Genomic DNA, 16751 nt, shown 5'->3' on the forward strand with positions numbered 1-16751 from the left:
CAAGCACCCTAAGGAGCGGGGACGTGCGCGCTGGCTAGCCGGGACGAGAGCAGGAACACAGAGGTAAGTGAGGCTGTACAGGGGTGCCGCCACGGAGAGGGGCCCCTGGTGTGCCTGCGATCCAAGGTGAGGATGGCAGGAGCACCCGTGACTCATGTGCTACTGAAAGCACTTATCAAGTGTTGAAGTAGCTAAAAACATTATTATTGGCATAAAACTCTCTGTACACAATTTAGTTATTTGGAAAACTCTTTAATTCTGGTTTACAGAAATCCCTTGACCAGTCACTTCCTGTGTGGGTTTTAAGGAATCCCTTAAAGTAACAAATTGTGAAGGTAAAATAGAAGCACAAGAACAACTACAGACCTAGACGTGAAGACAAATATAATAATGAGCATGCGCTGCCAGGAACAGAGCATGACTACGCTACTCCGGATTTACCAAAAATTGAATTGCACCAACACATTTGAGAAAAAATATTTTGGCAGACCCAGTTCCCGGGCAGATTTGAGAAGAAGTGACATTTCAAGCACAATGAGATGTTCCCCATCTATATACTTATCTGTACGTCTGAGAAGTTCACAGCAGTCTGGGGGAATGACTCTGCATGTATTTTAATAGCTACATGACCATAGACTTGTGGCTGGAGAAGTTCTGGTGGCTGCCAGGACTATGTCCCTACCTACTCTTAATTTATGGACATGTCCTCATATTTTTTTTCTGCAGTCATTAGTTTCCATAGAGGATATGACATTACCTGACAGATAGCGTGAAGTCACCAGGGTTGCTCTTACTAGGCCGAGCCAGAAAACTTCCATGTACTCCATGTGTCAGGAGAAGGGTTTCAGCTTCCAGTCCACTGATGTTTGGATGAAACCATCTGACAAAAAAAAAAAAAATTAATAATATGCATTTTATATCATATTTGAAACCTTTCCTACAAGGGAGACATAATATTGCGCTTCATAACAAACAAGAATATGAGAAAATACATGTACCGTATTTTCCGGGCCATTAGGCGCACCGGAATATAAGGCGCATTAGTCCGATGCGCCTTATATATGTAATAATTCCATATATAAGGCGCATCGGACTATAAGGCGCGGGGTCCGGGGGCGTGGCGGAGGTCCGGGGGCGGAGCGGAGACCCGACGGGACGCGGCGACGGTGAGTGGGGAAGGTGAGGGGGAGGTGGAGGATGGCAGCGGACCATACTTACATAGGTCCCCGCTACCGGAGACAGCAGATCTCCAGCGGGAACTGCAGACCACGCGGCAGAAGTTGTTCGTGCCGCGTGGTCTGCAGTTCCCGCTGGAGATCTGCTGTCTCCGGTAGCGGGGACCTATGCAAGTATGGTCCGCTGCCCAGCGCCATACATAGGGCGCACCGGACTATAAGGCGCACTTTGGATTTCCAAGGAAATCCAAGGCTTTTAAGCCTTATAGTCCGGAAAATACGGTATTATAATTACTTATATAGGACAACTTTTAGCAGAAATCTGCAATATGTGACCATTTTGCAGCAATCATATCAATTGATATTATATAAATGTTGTCCATTCACAATTGTTTCCTTGTAAATGGCTTCAGAGGTTGAAGCTAAAGAGCAAACACTATAGGAAAACCCTGCATACAAATACTCAATCAGCAAACAGAAACATGTGTCCTGCCCCATCTTCCCCCAGTGTTAGCATTCGGGGTGGGTACACATGGATTAGCTTCATTAAAAAGGGTCAAACCCACAATATTGATGGAAGGCTCAGTCCTGCAATTTTCCCAATGTGTCCAATGTGAATATCCATAAAGTCAGTGTTAGCAAAGGGCTGGTGTTTTAGAGAAGCTTCGTTGTTCCATAGTTAAGCAGTGGCCTCTTTGTGCTTTTTTCCAATTTGGTTTATACTTGATATGCCAAAACATGTATACGTCAAAATTAGAGAAATCAAATTGAGAGCCCTTGTATAACCACTTTGGAACCAAAAATGAAAAAGCATTTGCCCCCCGCCAGCTCTTGCGTTGCTGGCAATACCCAATTTCAGCACTGGACCCAATTTGACAAATTCGTTATCTCCTTGGACTATGGGACGATCACAAATTACATGTTAAGGTCCAACGTGGCCGCGGATTGGCTGAAAAGGGTTCCACGAGCCCAATCCTCCAGCACTTCTAGTGACGGGGCAGTCTCCAGAGACCAGAAGTATCTCAGCGGGATAGGTAGACTGGATTTAATACAGTATTGCAAACACTACCCCCAAGTTATTTCACCCTGTGACTCGGGCGAATATAGGAATTGCTAGCTTTTCTCCATTTCTACATTAACGGTTAGGTACGAAACATGCAAAAGAGTCAAAAATGTAAACATTTAAAGGAAACCTACCACTTGAAGTGGCAGGTTTCCGATGGCAATACCGAGCACCAGCTCAGGGTGAGCTGGTGCCAAAGCTTATTTTAGTTAGTGTTTTAAACCGCGGTATCGCGGTTTAAAACACTTTTTAAACTTTATAGCCGGCGCAGGCAGGTACGTGCTCGGCGCTTACCGTGCGCGCAGCTACATAGGAAGTGAAGGAGAGCCGCGCGCATGGTAAGCGCGAGCGCGTACCTGCCTGCGCCGGCTATAAAGTTTAAAAAGTGTTTTAAACCGTGATACCGCGGTTTAAAACACTAACTAAAATAAGCTCCGGCACCAGCTCACCCTGAGCTGGTGCTCGGTATTGCCATCGGAAACCTGCCACTTCAAGTGGTAGGTTTCCTTTAAAGGGGGTTTTTATAACTTGACTGGGCACTGACAGTATCGGGATGGGAGCACCGGCCTCTGTATACAAACAGAAGCCCGGGAAAACTGGAGGAGGCGAGTATATGCTTTTTATCTTTACAGCCCACTCAGCCACATACATACATACATACATACATACATACAGAGGAAATGCATATGAAGTCAAGCTGAAAGCTAATGCACAACAACAAATATATGTACAACTTTCGAGGGAGTCCTGGGAAACTCAGCAGAGGAACCTAGAGGGGTACACCATGACCCAACAGAAGTCTACGTGCAACACAACAGATCAAAAACACTGATGTGCTACCGTACTAAAGTCTTAGGTCATCCACTCAGTTTCTACAGGATCACCCAAGTAGAGAAGTTTATATTCCACCCAGGCGTGGAAACAGTTTCTTGCACAGATGGCTGACTTCTTAGGATGTGTATATCGCTGTTGAGAACACAAATATAAGCAACAGATTCAGAAACACGTGTAGAGACGGTGGTGGAGATTTCAGTAGAGAACAGCACATCAAAAATAGTACCAGAGGAGACAAAAAAATAAATAAATAAATAACAAAAGTCTAAAGCTATAAAAAGGAAAATATACATTAATATCAAAACAATTATAATTCCACATGAATAACAGTGACCCAATATTGACTTTTACATGAGGAAAACCACAAAAAAAAAACTCTTGATTTTATTTGATCAGCAACAGTTTTTTGTTGATTATTTTTGTTGGTACCCTATTGGGGTTATTTTTTTGGATGGCTTTTAATTTTGTTCTATAGCTGCATATAGAGGCCAGATTGAAATGGACATTAGGATACCTAAAAAGTATAAAAAAAAAAAAAAAAATTTGAATATTTTATATTTGTCCCATGTAGAGACTTAAACATACAATCATTTGATTGTACAATGGATTGCGTGGAGAACGAACTATACAGAGGAATCCCCACCAGGATAAAGATAAAGAGGAGTGTAGGCAAGCGAGTACAGGTAGTCCCCGGGTTACGTACAAGATAGGTTCTGTAGGTTTGTTCTTAAGTTGAATTTGTATGCAAGTCGGAACTGTAGAATTTATAATTGTAACCCCAACCATATTCTTTTTGGTCTCTGTGACAATTGGATTTTAAAAATATGTTATATTGTCATAAGAACCAGGATTAACAATAAATCTTAACTACAGACACATTTAATAAGGGCTATAGCGGTTTATTGTAGCCTGGGACTAAAGTGTAGTAAGTTACCAACATCCAGAGGTCTGTTTGTAACTAGGAGTCGTCTGTTAGTCTGGTGTTCTTAAGTAGGGGACCGCTTGTAGAGTTTTTTTTTTTTCCCCCTACTGGTTGTTTTCCTTTAAAGAAAACCTACCATTTGGAAATGAAGATTCTGACCCACACATACCTGCACATAGGTGTGGTGGAGACTATACAGGAACATATCTGGGTTACGCACACAAACCGGCCGTTTCATTATAAAAACTTTTTTTTATATTATGTTAATCACCCACTTTCTGCTTCGGCATGCATCACACAGGCCAATCTGCGCTTGGGCATAGGCATAATAAGGCAGGCATGTAGCGTGGCCTGTGTGTGGGTCAGAATCTCCATTTCCAAATAGGAGGTTTCCTTTAACACAGGTTACACATAGACAGGGGTGTAACTAGGAGAGGCTGCACCCCATCGCAGACTTTTCTTCCCCTTTAAAAAAAAAAAAAAGTATATCTATTGGTAGACAGACACATTTATACAATCATTGTAGAATAAGAAAATTTAGGACCAGCACTACCCAAAGTAAATAAGTACTCCTACGACCTGTCACAAAAGCCACATGTATGCAGTCATGAATACACATTTACAGTATGGACTCCTATACACATTTATACAGTCTTACAAACAGCATTTATACATTATATACTGTATGAATGTATTTTAACATCAAATACACAATTATATACACACACGTGCAGTATGCATCTCATATACTTGTTCAATGTGTAGCATAATACATATATATCAGTGCACGCCCTCCATTCCTCAATATATCTGGTTGGGTCGCTGGGCCACTGACACTGTGGGTCCCATAGCAGCCGCTACGGCTACTACCCCTGTAGTTATGAACCTGCTTATAGCATTCTTCTACATAAAAGGATTTGTAAGTAAATCAGGATTCTGATCTTTTGCTTACGGATTACAGTAGGTATTGTAGTTCCTACCTACATTCACAGTTGTTGGGGCTTCAGCGCTGAAATCATTCAGATTCTGTGCCATATGTTTTGTGTTCCTCCAAAAAAAAATATAAAAAGGGCGGTTCTGCTTTGACCTGGATGCCATTACCAGTCTTGGTTAGTGAAGTCAGGATATGTCAGCTTCACGTTCATCTTGTTGTGGTCAGAAACCGTTTATTGTATCACGTTACAGAGGATTGCGAAAAAAATACAAAAACATATTTTGAAACCTGCCATATGTAATAAAGAATCAGGTTGTGAAAAAGTTACACAAAAGCTGATACTAACGTAATGCAGCAACTATAAGGCATTGTAGTCTTTCTACTGCACTAAAGTTCGACCCATGGTGTACTAGTAAAAGAAGAGCATACACTATAAAGTGGATGTAGACTCAAAGCAAAGCACAACCTACTAAACGTTTGGGGTTTTTTTTTTTTTTTTTTTTGTTTTTTTTTTAGAAATCTCGCTCGTTTACCCAAATAATAATACTTAAAAGTCATACCTCCAAATCCATATGCAAATGAAATGAGAACAACATTGTCACTTTTAGAGGAATCACTTCAAATGCCAATATCTCGGGTTCTATAGCAACTAGAACCATGGTTCTGTTGCCATTGTTGTAAAAATGAGAATATCATTTTAATTGGATATTAGTGTGTTACACAAATTGGATCTTTATTTGCAGCTTGCATTTCCCATTATGTATTTAACTGTGATATCTCCAATTGTATAGCACACATACCCATGGGCATAACAGGTGTCAAAAATTAGATTTTGCTTTACAATGACACCAGAACCATGGTTGTAGGGGAGGACTTATCCCTGATTGACAGTCACCTTTGACTCTACTCCCCTACAGGAAAAGTGGTCAATTACCGATAGGACCACCCCCTTAACTTCTTCAATAATATCACTGCATTTTATATAGACAGGTTCCTTTTAATTAATGACCACACCAGAGAAAGAAATCCATGTACCTTTTGAACTCTACCCACAGTTGACATTTCACAGATGTAAATGTACATCTCGCAACGCATGACAAAAATAACTAAAATGGGTTAAAATACAGATAAATCTTTCCACTTAAAAATACTCAGCATCTAACAGGCAGCTTATCTGGGCACAACCCACCCGTCTGCTTACTTTATCTAGCATGAGCACACCCACTATAGTGTGAGTCAGGAGGCCGTATGCTTGTAGAATCGCAACCCATCAGAAGAAGGTGGAAAAAGAAGTGTAAGATTAGTTATTCTTTTTCTCCAATATTAATTGAAACTTAAGAAGAAGATATATTAAAAAAGATCCTGGTAGTAATTCAGGTATTCTAGATTATCGCATTCTCTTCTGCCAGCTCATGTAAGGAGTTGGCCACTTTACCTCATGTTTTTTGTAAATACATCCAACAAATGTTCTGCTCGGCTTTTCTGATATAAAAAGTGAACCCTCCTATTTTTGACCTCATCAACCAGACATTCCTGACCACAAAATGGCTGCAGATGGAGGGTCATGTGATCTCTATCTGTCCTTGGATATTATATTCATGAATACTTTCATAAGGTCCTGGCCGGGCGATTGTTAATGGTCAAATAGAGATCACATGACCCTCCATCAGCGGCCATTTTACGGACAGGAATGTCTGGCCAATGAGGTAAAAGAAAGGAGGCTTCACTTGATATATCAAGAAAGCAGAGCAGAACGTTATAGAACTTTAATAGATGTTTAGTGGTAGATTACCTGATATCCTGCCCCTTACACACAAAAAACACGAGGTAAAAGTGGCCTACTCCTTTAAGATCGTGGTTACTCAAATTGTCACCAATGTTTCCTAGATCGCTGAAAAGCACATTCGTCTACTTATTCAGCATGCATCACTAAATAACTAAGCATCTGTTATTTCGGGTGGTGCCCCCTTACAGGTGGAGTTATAGAGACAGTAAGAATTATAATAAATATTTTATTGCATGGGGCCATCATGTTCCATGTCGCTTTATACATCATGGGGGGCCCTCGCTTGCATGAGCTGACAATCCAAGTTGTATTAATAAACATATACATAGGTTTATATACATCACAGTGAGTAACACACAACTGATACTTTTACCGATCCATATTGGTTTCCTACAAAATTCCTGTTCAACCAGGATTTACCGTTTTTGGCCAAAAGCGAACCAGAGACGAGGGAGTTGGACCGTATTGGAATAAGAGTGGAATTTTTTTAACCCAACTTCAGCAATGCATAAAGAAATTTTCCACTGCATATATTAGTCTTTATGTTCAAGTACAAAAATAGTCCCAAATTTCAGGTATGAAAATACAGTATAGACAAATGCTAGTATTTCACAAAGAAAATGTAGACACATCTGTGAGATTCTGCACAACCCTGTTCACGCTGGAACAAACCACAGTATGAAGGAACAGGATCCGTCTTCCAAGCTCAGTAGAAGATCAGGCCAGTACATTGTGTAAAGCTGTAACAATAATGTCTGTGGCCGTGTAACCGAATATGCAGCCGTACTTATCCCCCCCCCCTTTAACCACTTCACCACACCGCCATGGAAATGTGCACCCTGTAGACACACAGATAAATAGAAATCCAAGTCATGTCACAGTTACCCGAGTCATGCTCCAGTCTTGTCACTCTGCCAGGCTGTACCGGGCTCTGCAGGATGATATAACACCGCGGCTAATTAACGCCAGGCTATTTTGGGTACAGGCAGTGTGTCAGGGCAGAATTTAGCCCTTGATGGGGCTCGTGCCTCTTTGATCCTGTGCCAGGGTTATTTTCGCCGCTTGCACAACAGAGAAAGCGAGGCAGAAATAAAACCTCTGTGTGCTGTATTTAGCAGGTCCACAGCTGTGGAGGTTTCGGTGCGTCCCAAGAGCCATGAGGTTAGTGGCAAGGATCCAGGATCCTCAAACCTCATAGTATGGTCAAAAGCCAAGTGGAGAGCCCCAGCAAGGAACATCACATTAACCATGAGGAATCTTGTACGAAAAGATTGTGCTCAGTTACTGGACACAAACTATAAAGGACAATTTAATGGCTAGCAAGAAATTACAGAAACATGAAAATATTACCTCACAATTTTTGGAAATTGTGAATCAGTTTATACGGTTGAAAAAAAGACACTTGTCCATCAAGCTCAAGCAAGGAAGAGATTGCATGAGGAAGGGATTTAGGGGAAACAATTCTGTAACATAACCATCAATGTTATTTAGAATCAGCCATTTATAATACCCTTTCTCCACGTAAAAATCATGATTATGGTTCCACGGGGGAAGAAGGGACACAGCATGGTCACAGGACCTTCTCCAGACTACTTTTGGCCAGAGGTGCTAGAAATGGGAGCCCCTGCAGGTTAAGTACAGTTTCCTTTCTTTTGGCTCCCCAACTTATATTCAAGTAAAGTGGAAGGACACCTGGAGGGCATCACCAGAGCCCCTCTGAAATCTGAGGGCTAATACACACAGTGCTCTGGGAAGGGGGGGGTTGTTATGGCCAGAGCCCTCGGAGCAGCTCCGGTGATGCCGCCCGGAGCAGTTTCACTTCATATAAAGTAAATAAAGCACAGCTCCTAATCCACATATAGATCTACCCAGCAGCATTTATAAATATAAGTGTGTGTTCCATTGTATTAAATATATATCAGCAACTTTTGATCTGTAACATTCACAGCCCTGCACATGCCCATCTCCCCATCAGTAGGTCAAAAACCTATCACTCTGACTTCACCAGATACCGTACTTGTACCAGTTTTTAACGATTCTGTAACACGCGCAAGACGTTAAACCGCAACTCTCTCCATATAGTAGGAAGAGGGGAAAAGGCTGAAAATATACATCTACATTTCCTGGATAACACAGAAAGCAACATACAGGAAGTCTGGAGAGAGGAGATTACCTATTCTACTGCAGCGTAACAAGGGACACCAAAGCGAATCCTCTCCAAATCTACCCTCGAGCAGGAATGCAGACACACAAGGCCTAGAAACTATGAATTGTATTCAATGGGGTTTGGCGTTCCCTGATCCCTTGAAACGTTAACAAAAAACGTACACTTTAAAATAAAGTTATTGGATACCTTAAATGGTCAAATGTCAAGAAACTCAAATGTCTATGATGAAATGGTATTCCTACCCATATACATGTACTCTACGCATCTTCCCATATCATAATTAACCTCAGCAGAACAATTTTTTTTTTTAAAATTGACTTGTGTCCAACATGCTGCACTAAATACAATTGATGTCCCATAGGCTTCCTCCTGGATTATTTCATCAGTCAGACTCTAACTTATACCATATTTTTTCGGACTATAAGGTGCACAAAAAAAAAATCCTTCAATTTTCTCAGAAATCAAAGGTGCGCCTTATATATGAACCAAACTTACAGACAACACGCCTTGAACTGTGCACTGGTCTGCCACCCTGCCACCTGCTGGTCATTCCTCCTTATGATCTGGTGCGCCTTATATAAAGGTGCACCGAATTATATGAACCTAGACTTTTTGCAGGCATTTATTGATGGTGCGCCTTATAGTCCGAAAAATACTGTAATAAACTTTTCTGTGGATGGGATAAGTTTTCCAGGATGGAATAAGGAAAATATTGCCTTTTAGACAGCCCCCTTAACATCAAGTATGACTTTCAGGAAGCCCAATGACATGATGCGGGATTAAAGCCAAACCAGTATATCTATTCCAACTCTAGATAAACAGTATGCCACATAGCCACTAGGCCACATAGCATCCACATTACATGGTCCTTGCACTGAGCCATGCTCAGCATTGGGGATTGCTAGGAGGTTTTTTTGGGGGGGCTGATCAAATCCACCATATAATGAATTTCCAAGATGAGATAGACCTTTTAAGGTAAAGAAAGGAGCTTAGTTAAGCGTTCTTACACCTAAAAAGTGGTTGGCCACTTAACCTGAGGTTTTTAGCCAATACCATGCCCCCCACGCTCATACTCATATTACAAAAAACATGAGGTAAAAGTAGTCAACCCCTCCAAACCCATGTTCATTTGAATGAGACCTTGTGCTGCAGTTGCCCAGGTCTACCACTATACAGAGAATGGAGCTGCTCTGCTGACAGTCTCTGTGACCATTCCAGCGATGAAATAAGCACATGGGTGGGATTCCCAAGTAAAATCGGAAATTATCAAATACAACCTACACTCCCACAGGTCATGTCTAACAGAGTACATTCATTTTACCAATTAGGTCCTGCTGAACGTTTGGCGATTGGCATGTGATGAGCTGGCGTGCATACATTGACTTTCATCACGGCATACTTCTAATAACACTTATGTAAGAGGCTGACCCACAAGTTCAGCTCTGAGGAGCGCGGTTTAATCTAGACACAAGCCTTTGATGTTGTATGTCCAAATTGGACACAGTTCCAAACCCTGACTGAACCTTCAAAGATGGGACACACCCAAACACAAGCAGCAGCTAATCACTTCATTCGGGTTGTGACAACATTGGGTAAGACTGTAAGTCATTTTAAAGTTACTGTACTTTTTTTTCCACCCAAAAAGGCATTTTATTTCCTACATTTCTCCATTCAATGTTATACTGTTTACATTGGGTATTTACCACTAACCTGATGTTACATAAACCTGGTGCTACATAAAGCTTTTATGCCTTCTATACACGGTCCAGATTTTACAGATAGTGTAAGGATAGTCAATGAAAGCTGCACACAATCCCAGCCATGTCCAGGATTTAGACCAGAAGCATATAACAGTGAAATTTGTCTACATGCCGTCGGGTTTTTGAATGGACGGCACATGGTTGCAACAGAAACTAGAACATTTCCTAAACAGAACCGTTTTAATTGGATCACTCAGACTAAGGCTACATTCACACTGCCGTATGGAGGACGTATATACGGCTGATATACGTCCTCCATAGACGGCAATGGGCGCACGGCGCCCTACGGGAGCGGTACGGTGCAGCACACGTGCGGCACCGTACCCGGAAAAAGATAGGACCTGTCCTATCTTTTACCGTAATACGGCGCCGTGCGCCATGTACCTCTATGGAGGGGGGCGGGGGTGAGCTGCGCTCACCACTTCCTCCTCCTCTTCCCATGCACTGCCGTTGCCCGTTACAGTGCGGTACGGGCGGGCAACGGCAGTGTGAATATAGCCTAAGATTTAGGAGGGTCTGTGAAAAACCGATGCCAGACTGAAGCGCAATTTTGCCAATATCCGTGTGCTGGAAGCCTAAGGCCGCTTCCACACTTGCGAGTGATGCACTGAACTCGCATCACACTCTCAGCGAATGCTACCTGGATCGCCCGGCCCAAATGCTGCAACCGGAACCGAACGGACATGTAAATTCTTCCTGCCTGTGCCCTAATGAAGAAACCTGGAACCTAAACTTATTAAAAATGTTATTTTAGTATATTGTGAATATTAACAGCAGAGGCTACTGGGGCGTGGTGTAGCCTTAGCTCCCAGTGCTCGGCCAGGATAGTACACGCCCCAATAGCTTCTGCAGCTAATTTACATATTAATATAATAAAATTTTTAATAAAGTTAGGTTCACAGATTAGGGCAGAGACCGGCAGGAGGAATCTACCATCAGATCGACTTCTGATACTAGATTACTCATTATTAATTTCCTTTAAGTCAGTATATGAGCCACTTATGTCCAACTAACTGGCTCCTTGTGTGGGATGGATTGACCAGTCCAAAAGTTCAGATCAGTAAAACCTGAATGGAGCAAGTTTGTCAGAAAAAAAAACATGCTCTTGTACTGCCCCCCTTAGGTGGAATGTACATATTCCCAGATTTCTATGCGGAAAATCTGCGGTCTTAAACTATCGTTCAAGCCAATAAGATTTCCATGGTGCAGATTTTTTCAAACCTGGAATTGACATGATTAAATTATCTGATTGTCACTGTATAATTTTTTTTTTTTTTTTTTTGTGTAGTTTTTATGGTAAATTGGAAAACCTTTTCATACCAGGCATTTGTGACCCAGGATGCTACAAGGGTGATGCTTATTGTCCCCTTTAAAGAAGAATCCATCACTCTTGTCAGGTTTTTGGAAAAAAACACAATTTGTAAAATTTTCGAAAAGGAGTCTGGCAATGTCAAGCATCATATGACAAACACGTGAACTGTAATCAATGTAATGTCAGAACAGAATAAGCTTGTTGTTTAAATAGGGCGGCACCTAAAATTATTCTTTACCGAAATAAAACAGCTTCACTGATGGAAATTTTTTTTTTTTTGCTCATTCCTAACTTACCCTTAAAGTGCATAAATGAATAGTGCCGACACCCCACTCTGATCTCTGGTGAAGCCCTCTGGATGCTTTACTATAGTCCCAGGCTGCAATGATCAGCTGTAAAGGGTCTGTAATATGAAGCTTTATTGAAAATATTTGGTGAAATTACAGCAAAAAAAAAAAAAAAAAAAAAAAAAAAATGTTTTGACTTCTGGATCTACAAGGATAAAATATACAGTTTCCACTTTCATACAAATTCAACTTGAGAACAAACCATTAAGCTGAAGACCTGAAAAAGCCTGGGTGCCATGGATATGTTCCCCGAAAGCTGTAGTGCTTAGACAATGTATCCATAGCAACGCGGCTGTATTACCCCACCACCCTAGTCGGAGTTAGAAAGAAATAGCCTCATGCTCAGTAAAGTATCGACACCACTGAAGTAAATGAGAGGGTCTCACCCCCCACCCCCACCACAATCAGATATGGTTGGTCTAAACCAAGGACAAGCCATCAATATATATAATACCAGGCATGCCCTATTAATGTGTTAGTCTCAAGGACATTTATGGACTATCCCCTAGTTTTCATCCTGAATCGGCAGTAAACATGTAGGTGGCCAGTGAGTGCAGCCCAGTACAGGACAGGTCCAACACAAATGAATGGACAGTACTGCACATTCCCTGCTGCGGCAACACGGACTCTGACAGAGCTGGTTTTTACTATGCCAAAAGCCCCTTTAAAAAGGAAATAAAACAAGATATAAAACTACAACATAATCACCTGGTTTCTCACTTCAACATTTAACTAGTCTCCATGACAATTTACCATAAATCTTTCAGTAAGGTGAAACGCATCATAACGCAGGTATGTCATGACATGTGCCGACTTCTTTCAAAATAACTTCTCAAGGTTATATTGTAAGCGCTTTCCCGAATGTAACAGAAAAATGTAAAATTGCCCTAAAAATACTATTAAACCTATGAGATTATGGCCTTTCTTATAATTTCAAAGGCTTTTCACCATAATGCAGAATACAGGGGGGGGGGGGGTGCCCTAAACTATAATATCCATAACTACTTATAGTGGATACTGATAGGGAGCAGAGTTGCTACTACAATATTCTTATAGGTTCACCCTAATTTACCTATTACCGTATTTTTCGGTAATTTGATTTTCTCAGAAATCAAAGGTGCGCCTTATATAGGAACAGTACTGACAGACAACAGCTGTCTTGAACTGTGCACAGGTCTGCCACCTGCTGGTCATTCATCCTTATAATCAGGTGCGCCTGATATATGAACCTAGACATTTTAGCAGGCATTTATTGATGGTGCGCCTTATACTCCAGGGCGCCTTATAGTCTGAAAAATACTGCAAGTTAGATACGTTGGTAGGTTTCTATTAATCTACTGCACATCAAGATAAACTTTATGTAGTTAATATGCAAATCTTCGCTGGAGAGGATACTGGGTTGTGGAGTAGCCTCTGGGGAGCGGGAGTAAAGGCTAATCCACGCTCCAGTAGCCTTTGTGATCATTACCTGCCTGCGTGTCCTTGGGAGAATTAAAGGAAATCTACCACCAGGATAAAGAATTGTAAACCAAGCACACTGACATACTGGTGAGTGCCCCCTCTGGCAGGTTCAGCTTTTCTTTTAGCTTCTTAGGACCTTGTTTTTACAATAAAAAAAAAGTTTCACAAATTATGCAAATGAGCCTCCGGGGCTCCAGGCTCTATAGATGCCAATGGAGCCCCGAAGGCTCATCTACATTGTTTTTAAGAAAAAGAGGTTTTAAAAATTAAGGCATACGAAGCTACAAGAAGAGCAGCTTCTGTCGGAGTGGGCACACACCAGTAACTCAGTGTGCTTGGTTTACAATCCTTCATCCTGGTGGTAGATTTCCTTTAAGGGGGGCACCTCAATCCAGTGGCACATGACACATCAGATATACAAAGACATATCAAGAGGCTCCGGCCTCTCAGTATATCCCCCACTGGCACTCGACAATCCGGATATACTAACAGGCTGAAGCTAGTTGGTGTATCTGGTGCACAATCATGGCACGTAAATTCACTGGGTCAAGGTGTTCCCATCCAAGTTGCCCTGCTCCCCCTCCCCATCAAAAGGGGAGAAAAGTTAAAAAAAAAAAAAAAAAAAATAGATTTGTACAAGGCATGATAAATCCCCCCACCCAATGAGTTTTACTGAATCCTCAGGAAATCATGGCGTTAAAAGCGGTGAGTGCCGAGAGCCTCCCTAACAGCATCCTGGAAACGGCATCTGCCAAACCTTCATTCCTGCTGCATCTGAGGCTGAGGAGATAGCAGCCGTTCCAGTCCGTGACAGCAGAGCTGCGCTCACTTCCTTGCCTGCACTTGTCTACAGGAATTTACGCTGTCATTTTTCTACTCTCTGGAGTCCTTTCCCTCTCTCCTATGGAACAGCCAGATGTGTTTCTGCAGAACAGGGAAAGGTAATCACTTTTCCATTCAGCAGAATTTAAAATTGCAACCACATTTCAGAAGAAAGGGGGGGGGGGGCGTTGCAGTCTTACTTTTACTGTATTGCACTACAGATAGTAACAGGATATTGAGAGAGAAAACTTTAAAAACCCTTTACCTCCAGTCTGGATATACTCTGTGGCTCACTGATCAGAGATGCTCAAGAGCAGTAATCTTAATTCTGCTGGTTATAGTCCGAAACAGTCAACAAGTTTGTCCACAAACACATCCCTAACAATATAGTACAAGGAGGTATAAAACTTGTGGAAATAGATGTTGAACACTCAACCACCAGCTATTTTGCCCGTCTCTATTACAGAAGTACATGATCAGGGTGGAGAACCCAACAGATTTAAAGCTTTTTTCAATTTTCTTCTTTACTTTTTAAGAAAACAAATTGTAAAATACATGACTATTTTACCAAGCTGCTTCGATGGCAGATTATGGGGACGGCCATCTTGCCTGAGCTTCAATAACAGCATTTAGTGATATAGCTTCATGACCATAGACTGGTAGAGACTCATGGAGAATTCTCTTAATAAATATAAGAAAAAAACCTAAACAAAATATACATTTTTTTTTGTCTACTCTGAGGGTTTCCAGGAGTAGTAGTTTTATGCTATAGGGGTCTCCACTACTGTTGTTCACCTCATGCCCTTAGTACTTAAATCAGGAATAGAATAGACATTTAAAAGGAAATTTCACGATTTGTATAATGTATTATAGCAGTGGTGGCGAACCTATGGCACGGGTGCCAGAGGTGGTACTCAGAGCCCTCTATATGGGCACCCATGCCATCACCCCAGGGCAGGGTTCGCCAGACAGGACGACTTGCAGTCCCAGGCAGCCCAGGACCCTAGACGGAAGCTACAATGATAATCAAAACTTCTTCTTCTTTGCACTGTATTGGTGTCCTCAGGTGCCTGTACAATTTAATCCTATGAAAGAGCAGGGAGTAATAAGTTATTGCTTAAATTGTCGCATTGGCACTTTGCGAAAAATACGTGGGTTTTGGCTGTAGTTTGGGCACTTGGTGTCTTAAAGGTTTGCCATCACTGTATTATAGGATTGTGAAGTTAGTCCATTTTAGCACGACTGACTTCCCCAAAATGGTCCTAAATTCTGACTCCAAAGTCCTGCTTTCTAGGAGGAATAACGAAGGAACACAGATCTGAGACAATTTGCAGAAGAATTGCTTTATGTTAAAGGAGTTTTCCCACAAACTGTGCGACCAGCTCCTTCACTCTTGAGAACCGACGAGGGGTCCGACAGGGGTACATCGGACACCCTGTTCTCGTGATCTGTGGGGGTTCTCATCACCGATTGGTTTTCTGAAAAACAAGTTATTCTCTATTCACAGGATAGGGCCCAACTTGCTCATCAGCAGAGTCTCATTGATGGGACCCTACAGATCACAAGAACTGGGGGTCCGATGTACACCCGTCAGACCCCTCAACGCTCCATAGTGATGAATGGAGAGTAGATCAGACCCCCAATCTGGTCATCTCTGGGGGTCTTATCACTGAGACACCCCCCCCCCCACTGTGGATAGGGCCTAACTTATTGCGTGGGAAAACCCCTTAAAGTTTCGGAGAAACATACAGGTTCTGTTGCAGATCCACACAATGACTTCCAATAGGACGGATTCTTGGATTTCCACGCGGAATCTTGCGAAATAAGTAAAATGGACATTTTCCAGAACAGGGCTGCAGCACGCTCGTTCACATACATGGGTTGTATTCCTTCCATCATATGAGTTAAGCCTGTGCGATTCTGAATACATAGGGAATTACTAGTTACACACGATCCATATTCTGCCACTCCAAAAAATGCCATCAATTCTTAAACACGTAATATTGTACCAGAAAAAAAAAAAAATATATCAATTAAAATATTACCGGTACATAAAGCTATGGCCATTACAGAAAATGACTGAAGTCAGTTTTGGAAACATGGCGGACACTGCTGCTGAGCCTTTAGAAAAATTCCTGTGTTTGTGAAGCTTCTTCTGGTTGTCATCA

General features: G+C 41.8%; 1 protein-coding gene across 1 annotated transcript in view; it reads right to left on the reverse strand.

Moving 5' to 3' along the window:
• LOC140134997 (tyrosine-protein phosphatase non-receptor type 11-like) overlaps window positions 1–16751 on the reverse strand; it is a 70738-nt gene that overhangs the window by 39241 nt on the left and 14746 nt on the right. The window contains exon 2 of the mRNA XM_072155887.1: window positions 758–880. Coding sequence (XP_072011988.1) covers window positions 758–880 — 123 coding nt within the window. The remainder of the gene's footprint in view (window positions 1–757; window positions 881–16751) is intronic.

The sequence above is a fragment of the Engystomops pustulosus genome, chromosome 6 (genome assembly GCF_040894005.1).
Source record: "Engystomops pustulosus chromosome 6, aEngPut4.maternal, whole genome shotgun sequence".
NCBI classification, from domain to species: Eukaryota; Metazoa; Chordata; class Amphibia; order Anura; family Leptodactylidae; genus Engystomops; species Engystomops pustulosus.